The sequence below is a fragment of the Octodon degus genome, unplaced genomic scaffold, assembly GCF_000260255.1.
Source record: "Octodon degus isolate 3935 unplaced genomic scaffold, OctDeg1.0 scaffold00155, whole genome shotgun sequence".
NCBI lineage: Eukaryota > Metazoa > Chordata > Mammalia > Rodentia > Octodontidae > Octodon > Octodon degus.
The window spans coordinates 577,254-586,047 of NW_004524731.1; the positions used below are offsets into that span (position 1 = coordinate 577,254).

At 48.0% G+C, this 8,794-nt stretch overlaps 1 protein-coding gene across 1 annotated transcript; it reads left to right on the top strand.

Moving 5' to 3' along the window:
- Positions 1 to 2,767: 2,767 nt before the first annotated feature.
- Positions 2,768 to 8,365, top strand: LOC101588689 (beta-defensin 33-like). Its single transcript, XM_004642503.2, has 3 exons — positions 2,768 to 2,844; positions 5,428 to 5,555; positions 8,170 to 8,365. The coding sequence occupies exons 2-3, from the start codon at positions 5,498 to 5,500 to the stop codon at positions 8,298 to 8,300; spliced, it is 189 nt and encodes a 62-aa protein (XP_004642560.1). The 5' UTR covers positions 2,768 to 2,844; positions 5,428 to 5,497; the 3' UTR covers positions 8,301 to 8,365.
- Positions 8,366 to 8,794: the final 429 nt, after the last annotated feature.

An 8,794-nucleotide genomic window follows, 5' to 3' on the forward strand; every position in this document is an offset into this window, starting at 1 on the left:
TGACAGAAGAAAGCTGCCCACCTGGCGGCACGCTAGAAGCACAGCATGACAAGTGGCATCTGGGACAAGTCCATACTCTAGCAGCCCAGCCTCACTGACTGAAATCCAAGCAGGTTCCACTCCCTAGTGACGTAAGCACTCGTGCTACCCAGCGCTGAAACGATGCCCTTGAGAGCAAGGCCCCTGCGTGAGCCCATCACCTTCCAAGCATTGCATACCCAAGCCATAGCGTTCCAACCCTGGCACCCAAAAGCTCATATCCATTCCGTTGTCCACAGTCCACTTAGTTCAGTCCAAAGTGTCATGCAATCTTACTGGTTCCTGCCGGTTGAAACGTTCAAGAACAGCATTTTCCTTGAGACTAAACACAACTTTATCTGTGTGCCCCTGTGAAAATCAAAACGTAAGGGTTCAATCCCTGGTACTGGATGCTGCGCCAGCCCCATCCCCAGGCGCACTGAGCCAGCCATGGAGTACAGGGCATGCCTACAATCCAAGCGCTAGGGAGGTTGAAAACAGGAGGATCACTACGAGTCCAAGCTGCATAGTGAGACGCTGCGCACACACACACACACACACACACACACACACACACACAAAGCCACCTAAAAAAAGTCAAAAATGAAAGTCAATTCTAATAAATAACAGCATAACACAAGCAAAAGATGGAAGAGTGCGGTATAAAAAGGAGTGGAGCTGAAGCAAGCGTGAAATACAGCTGCGAAGCATAATGCCCTGGAGCTTCTGGGTGGGTTCCTGGGAAACATTTTGGCAACATACATGCTGCAGGGCTCAGGGGCCCTCCACTTGAAGAGCTGCTGATCCCAGCCCTTGAAGCCTCTTTTGAGGCTGCCTTCCACTGCCTGCAGCTTTCCTCTCTACCTCAGGCCTTCAGGATGCTGTGTCTCCACTCTCATTTCAGTCCTTGCTCTGTCAGGGGTACACTGTCTAGTTTTGTGCGTCTTCCTCTGAAGTCTGGGTGGAAGCCACCAGGGCCTGCCTACAGTTTTGTTCTGTATGCCAGAACTCATGTGGGTGTCCCAAAGGCTGCTGCCCACGTGAGCACAGCCTCAGCGCTTGGTCCCACCATGGCTGCGGGTGGCTCTGAGAGCGGGATGACTGAGCTCAAGAGTGAGCACGGGTAGGTAGTGAAGAGGGCACCCTGGTATATCTTCTCAAAGCAAATTCTTTCAGAGTTCTTCACCTTACTACACCCTCAAGCCTATGCAGGGTGGACTCCGGCCACTTCTTGAGAGATGGCCCTCCTGTCCTTCCTACTGTGCTGATGCAAGATACTTTCCTTGTTTTTAATATTAACTTTCTAGCAATCATGTTCTCCTTTGCCCCAACTTTGCCAGGGGGCTGCTGGATGTGGAGTTTAGATAGAGAATACAGCCAGCAACCCACCTCCCCTTGCATGAGCAAGGCGCATCTTCCGTGGGCTCTCGGGACCCTGCCACTCAGTCCCTAGCTCTCCATACTTCCTAAGTTCCCGCCTGCCTTCTGCAGCGCTCTCGGTTGCATCCTCCTCCTCCCCTGCTGCCAGCTGCCCTGTGTCACAAGGGCTTCTCCCTGAGCCAGACCCAAGCTCTCTGCCCTTTCGAACCACTTTGCGAGACAGGATTCAGGAAGACTTTGAGAAGAAGGCCAAGGGGCTTCCTGTCACACTTGCTAAGTCTGGAGATCCAGCTGCACTGGAGCTGCAGTCTCGGGGCCTTCTTTCTCGCGCGACCCTTTAGGCTGTGCCGCCCGCATTACACACAGCTCTGTTCTTTTCTGCTAGAATCGCTCCAGGTTTCATCTCTGAGCCTCAAGCCATGCAAGGCCCTGGTCTCAGGTGAAAAGCCAGAGTCCTCTGGGAAAGGTAAAGGCATCCATTCTTGCTCACTGTGATCTCATTTATAGATCTTCCTGCTGCTTTTACAGCAGTCTTCCTGCTACTTGATTTTCAAGGACAAATAACCATTAAAACGCTCACCCCAGTCATCAAGCAGTTTTGCCCCGAGCATAGTGACGACTTTGTTTGCTTTACTAAATCTCTGCACTACAACTAAAGCCCACACAGCACAAACATTAACTTTGAATAAAAACTTGTCACTCTCTGTATGATTCCCTCTGAATACCATTTCAGAGCACTGGCCTCCTTTCCCGTTTACTCTTTTTACTTATTTCACCATCTTTTTTTCAGTGTGTGATTTCAGCTGTAATTTGACTTTATTTCACCATTATTATTGGAATTTTCATTTAACTGGTAGAAGTTATCCTATAAAATCAGTGCACATTTTTATCATCTCAGCATTCCTGGGAGTTCTACGATGACTCCCAAGGGGAAGGAATATGTTTCTGACTTCAGCAGCTGAAGTTGCTTTCTGTGCCACCAGGGAAGGGATGCACTGTCCCCAGAAAGAGCTGCCCACGCTCCCAGCAGTGCCCACCACCTTTCCCCGTGGCCTCTGGGGCTCTCTCTGCTACCTTAGGGACGTGGCTGCAGCGATTCCTTCTCTCATCCTCTCGCCCCTCCTATCTTCCCTACAGAATCAATCAACCTAAAACAAGCTCCTCTCCTTCAACACTGCATCATCTACCCTCCAACTACTGTCACTTGCTTCAGCACTTTCAGTGAAATCCTTCGAGACCGGTGTCTCCACAGTCCGCACCCACTTCCTCTTTGTCTCTTTCCCATCATAAACTATAAACAATGAGGTCACAATGCTCCCCTTACAGCATCACTCAGTCACTCAGACCCATTACGACCCCACAATCTCCTGGTAGTGGTTGCCTGCTCTCAGGTCCCTGCCTCAAGAGACAGCATAAGGCGGGTGCCTGGTGGAGGAACAGCCCCAGGTAAGCTTTTGGAAGAGACTTACGGCGGGTTGCACCCTGAGGGGTGCCTTTCACCGTACAAGCAAAGGCAAGAAACATGCAGGAAAATGCTTCCTGTGTGTGCTTTCTTTTTTTTTTTAATATTTTATTTTATTTATTTACTTTTGCAGAACCAGGGATTGAACTCAGGTCCTTTCGCTTGCCAGGCAAGTGCTTATTCCACTGAGCTATCTCCCCGGCTCCCTGTGTGTGCCTTTTATGATTAGCAGCAGCAGCTGTTGCTTCGGTCTGAATATTTCTTTCCTCCTTAAAATTTGTATGGAAATGCCAACCGTAATTTTGGTATTAAAGGATGAGGGTTTAAGAAAGTGACTCATGAATGGAATATGCCTTTATAAAGAGGGTGTGCGAGGACCCAAAAGGCGCCAGTCTCTGAAAATGGGCCACCAGCAGATGCCCGATCAGTTGCTTCCTAGATCTTATATTCCCAAGCTTCCCCACCCATAGGAAACAGACTCTAGTTCTTCATATATTACTCAGCCTAAGAAATTTTACTGTAGCGTCCTGAATGGACAAAGCTGTCAGTATTGTCTTCATAATTATTATGTAAGTATGTTTCTGAGATAGGTCATATAAAACCCTCGAAGCTCCTCCTGTATTCAAGTAAACCTAACTCAATTAAATATTTAGTAGAAACCCTTGGTTTTGAGTTTCCAGATCACTAGATATCTGATTTCTACATACCGAAAAGCTCAAGTGCTGACTGCTAGTCTGAACGGAGCACTTTTCATCCTTAAGTTACTTCTGGGCCAAGAGAAAATGTTGAAAGTGAATTCAGTTCATGTTCTGAGAACACCGTGTTGTTTCCAAGAAAAGGTAGAGGGCCCAGGGTTAGTGAGCCTGGGAAGGGTAGGCGTGTGAGTGCAGGAGCCTGAGAGCCAGAGGAGAGCCGCTAGTGGGGGCTTCACCGCTTCACCCCCAAAGCCCCAGGAGGGGTCGCCTCGCCGAAATATTAAAGAAGCCTTCTGTTGAAGCCTCAGTTTTGCTCAAAAGCTAATTTCAATGTATTCTAGTGTCATGAAGATTTAATAAGACATAACAAATCATTTTATACACTCAAAAAGAAGTAACCAGAAAAGCCGGCTCAGGTTACCTGTAGGATTACAAATTGTGGTAATGCTGTGCATGTTAGGAAGGGACTGGGACTGGGATCAGCTAGCTCATATGGCACTTGTGTGAACTAAAATGACACATTCAACACTCTGGTGTGGGTTATAGGTGTTTTAAGAAAATGTTTTTACTGGACTGGCAAGAAGAGGAAGATCAATATTATTTTACAATATCATGCAAATTTATTAAGGTGGAATACTTAGTAACTAAAGTTCAATCTAGTTTCATAAATATTGCTAAGCACTTGTTCTTTTGAAGACCAATTTTCTTCTGCCAAAAAATTTACTATAAGTGTCTAATTTCTTGAGCTCAAGCAGGAAGATTTAGAATTTATTTACTTTCAAATTTCAGCATTTTTCTGAGATAGCCATCCTTTGGTAGTGTCGTAACACCTTGTGTGATTTAACGGACCCATAAATTGACTGAAATGCCTGTGTCGGTGTTTTGATTGAATGTTTTGGGGGTGGCACTAGCTACAGCAGGATCTACTGCAGAAAGTGGTGCTGGTCCCCCATGAACCCTGCTTAGCCCCAATTTTCTGACAATGAGAAAGGAACTTGGCCAAAAAATCATGACCAAAGCACACAGAAAGAGATATGGCTATAAAATCTTATTTACACAAGTTTACTCAATAGGTGAGTGGTCAGCTAAAGACTTTGAGCTGTGTTTGTCTGACTCAAGAGTTCTTTTAACTGTGCAAAACTGATTCTTTCTCTATCCCTCTAAAGATGAGAGTCTGCTTTAGATACTGTGTGGCAGTCTCATATGGACAGTCTTCCTGTACTCTGGTAGCACAAAAGTAATTGAGAGCAAGTAAGGAGAGAAGTAACTTCCATTTTCAAACCCGCTTCCCTTTTCGTAGATTCTGACAAGTGGTATTAATCTTGTTTTGTATTTCTAAAGGGAAGGCCAAAAAATACAGGGTCACACAATGAAAGTGGATGAATAAGTAGGAAGTCACAAATAATATTCTTTTGTTAATTTTTCTTCTTTAAAAAAAAACCCCATGTTACTCAAAATAAGAAGACAAGGGCTGGTGAGATAGCTCAGCAGACTGAGAGCCTGCTCAGGCAAGCTCAGGGGCTGGGGCTGGGACCCCAAAACCACATGCTGCACCAGCCCCACCCCCGGGCACATTGAGCCAGCCAACGAGACCAGGTGTGGTGGTGCAAGCCTGTAATCCCAGCACTAGGGAGGCTGAAAACAGGAGGATCACTCTGAGTCCAAGTTGCACAGAGGGATCCTGTACCAAGTACATAAAAAAAAAAAAAAAGAAAGAAAAAAAGCTGATATAAAATGTCATCCATAAAGCCCCCCCTCCTTTTTTCCACAAATAGTAGCTTGGATCCACAATCCAATTTCCAGTCACCAAACATTCTCAGGCCCCAGACTGAGCATCTGACCTCCGAAGGCAAGCTTGGCGGTCTCTTCCAGGTTCCCTGTGACCACAGTGCGCTCAGGACACTTCCGGGCTCTCCTTCCCCCGCGAGGCGTGCTTCCCATCATGAGGCTGCTCTTCCTCCTCTTGCTCCTTCTGCTGAGCCTTATCCACACAGCATCAGGTAAGTTTCGACTCCACCTGGCAGGCACGATGTGCGCCTGCATCGCTGGGCACGCCACATCAGCTCAGAAACCACTCAGGCACCAGAGCTCAGAGGAGACTAAGACCAGGGCTGGGGGGCGCTCGGCATGTGACATGTGCTCCCCTCCACAGAGGAGGAAAGAAAAGCGTAGACAAGAGGGGTTTCCCAAGACTATCTGTGATGAGTTGTAATAGATTCCTGACATAATTTTTAGTCGTAATGCCGTACATTTATAGTGGGCTTCACAGGCTTCAAAATATTGCCACTGTGAACTTAACAGCAGCTAGAAATATAGTAATACAGCAACAACAGAGCAAATGTTGTCCACTTATCCTAACCTGTATCACAAAGGAGACTTTGACTGTACTACCCCACACGTACCTGCTTCTCCCGCAACATCGTGTACAGTTGCCTTACTCATGAGATTTAGAAATGACAAATCATCTTCCAAACCACACAGATTAAGTGTAATAAAACCCGGATTTATGAACATATTGAATTAGCACAGCAGAAAATGTTCCTATTAAATACCCCACAATTCCTGAAAATAGATTTACTTATTATGTCTTATGCAAACAGTACTTTTCTGTGTGAGCATGCTGCACACAATATTTGGCACGTGCACGCCCTGCAAGGTCATTGATGTTTCATTGGAGGAAAATTGAAGAGGTCCCAGTGCCACAGCTGGTGGTTTGCCATGTGTTAGCGCTGGCTCTGTCATGCTACGATGAAAACAGCATTCCAAGCTTGGCACTTTGGAAAGGCCATCATGGTCCAAAAGCCTCAGGGCCACGTGGATGCTCTGCTCTCTGGAGCTGATCATACTGAAAGGGAAAAATTGTGCCAGGAAAATCGTTCTTTTTTAAAGTTTATTCTTTTGAAACTGCCTAGTTCTATAACCATTTCGTGGCTCTAATTCCTTTCTTGACCCCTGTAACCACAATGGTGTAGCCAAAAATGCAGGACTCCTGATGGTCCCAAGCTTCACAGCCTCTCACCTCACCTGTACCTGAGGATCTCTCCCTGCTGGCTAATCAGAAGACCCACCAGCCTGCTCCTCCTCACCTTTGTGCCTCCCACTTGTACATCGTCCTAGGTCGTCAGAGATGGAGGCCTGATATTTTGGAAATTATCTCACTCAGTGCCTGTCGATGTAAAACAGACCTGCCTCCAAATCCTGGCTGCCGCTTCGGTGTTTCCATTTGCCACTGCAGAGCTTAGCTAATGGAGCACCCATGGCCATGGGTGTCGTTGGCCACTGCAACGGAAAGACCCTCGAAGAGTCTCACTCTGGCAATCAGGCATATTCCAACCCCGAAAGCACATGTCGCTTCTGCTCAGGATTCATTAATCAGGCAGCCTCGTGGCTGTCACTAAGGATCAGAAGACAACAACTTTTGGTATAACAGAAGCATAAAGTGAGAAGATGCACATGTTCAGCAGCCCGATGTGATAGACAATAGATTGTTCAGATAGGTAGAGACTGGCAGGTAGATGACATACAGGTAAGTACATACGACCGACGGACGGGCGGATGGACAGACGAACGGACAGACAAATGACAGAGGGAAGGAGATTATCTGGTGAAAACTGTGTATGTAATCTCAGACTGGGTGACATCTCGAGGTCTGTACTTATGCTTACATCTTTGTGAAAACAACCTGCCTTCCCACAGCTACGGTCATGGCGGGAACTGGAAGCCAAGTCCCCTGACTCCTTCCTGAGCGTGCTCGGCCACCCGCTCCGCTGAGAGCCTTCATGGCCACGGCCTGCCCTGGCTCCTCCGCTCCTGGGGCCCACACACACCTCAAGCTCTCTCTGCTCTCGGCTGCTCACAAAGCTGCTGCAGCCGACCTTCTATATCACTTGTAATTTTCAGACTAACCCACGGGAGCACAGAAGATTGGTGCCTGTCACGCGCCATGACCTTGACATTCAGGTCCTCACAGCTTGTGAAACAACGCACAAGCACCGAGTCAGGGGACAGCGGCGTTGGGCAGCGAGGGCACCACTCTCGTTGGCCGCTCACCCAAGATTGACGGCCCAATTTGTGCTACACGTTTGCACAGTCTGCTCTTAGAGGTGGAGAAGCACGTTCAGGAGACTTATGAAAGAAAAGCGTGTTACCAGATGAGAAATGCAGGTCTAATCTCACGACACTGTAAAGCTGAGTGCTTTCTGTGATTCAGAGTTTCTTCCTCTGAGGTGGAAGTCCCCTCTGCTCTGGCGGCCCACAGGTAGGCACCAGAGACTTCAGGCTGCGCTGCTCACGGGGCTGCTGCCTTAGCACCTCATGTCTGCGTTTCTCCTGACAGCCTCCACGGAGAAGACGTCATACGGAGAGGGGCAAACTTCCTATTAAACTTCATTAAGGAACGCTAAAATTTAAATTTCAGACCTTTTAAAGATGTGACCAAATATTATTCTTCTCAACAAACACCACCCTAATTTCCCAGTCATGCCTGAATTGACAATTTCTCTTGGAACCTCTTAGCACTTGTCTGTCCACCCTGCTAAACTAGATCGAGTCTACGAGGTTGGGTTCAACAAGATTTTACAGCTTTGTTTTCTTGCCTCACCCCTTCCTCTGCAGGGTACAGGAGAAATGACATCTACCTGGAGTGTGGAAGAATGGGTGGAGCCTGCAAGCACCAGAAAACCCACGGCTGCTCCATCCTGCCGGCAGAGTGCAAGAGCCGTCACAAGCACTGCTGCAGAGTGTAGCTGGCCCCGGACCTCGAGGCCGAGGGCAGGGAGGGACCTGGCTTCTCTGAGTCCAACTTAGTAAAGGCACCACTGCAACTACAGACCAACAGCTGGCCTTCCTGGGGAGGGGGGTAGGTGAAGCGACAGCCTCCGGCTGGGGAGAGGAGAATGGGGGACACCCTGGTGGGCTGTGATTCGGACAGGGACTTCCTCTCTAAATCTCACTGTACCTGGCTGTTCTCAGAGGTTGCTGCAAGCGCCATCATGTGTCTATGAATCTGCTGTGTGGAAAAAGCTCTGGGGTGTGTGTGTGTGTGTGTGTGTGTGTGTGTGTGTATGTGTGTGTGATCCGTGTGTGTGTGATCCGTGTGTGTGTGATCCATGTGTGTGTATGTGATCTGTGTGGAAAGAGTCCAGCACATTTTAATCCTGCTTCTCGGAGCCACGCCCTGGGCTAATCGACTGTGAACCACTGGCGCTGAGATCACAGCCACAGAATCAGAACCCAGAGG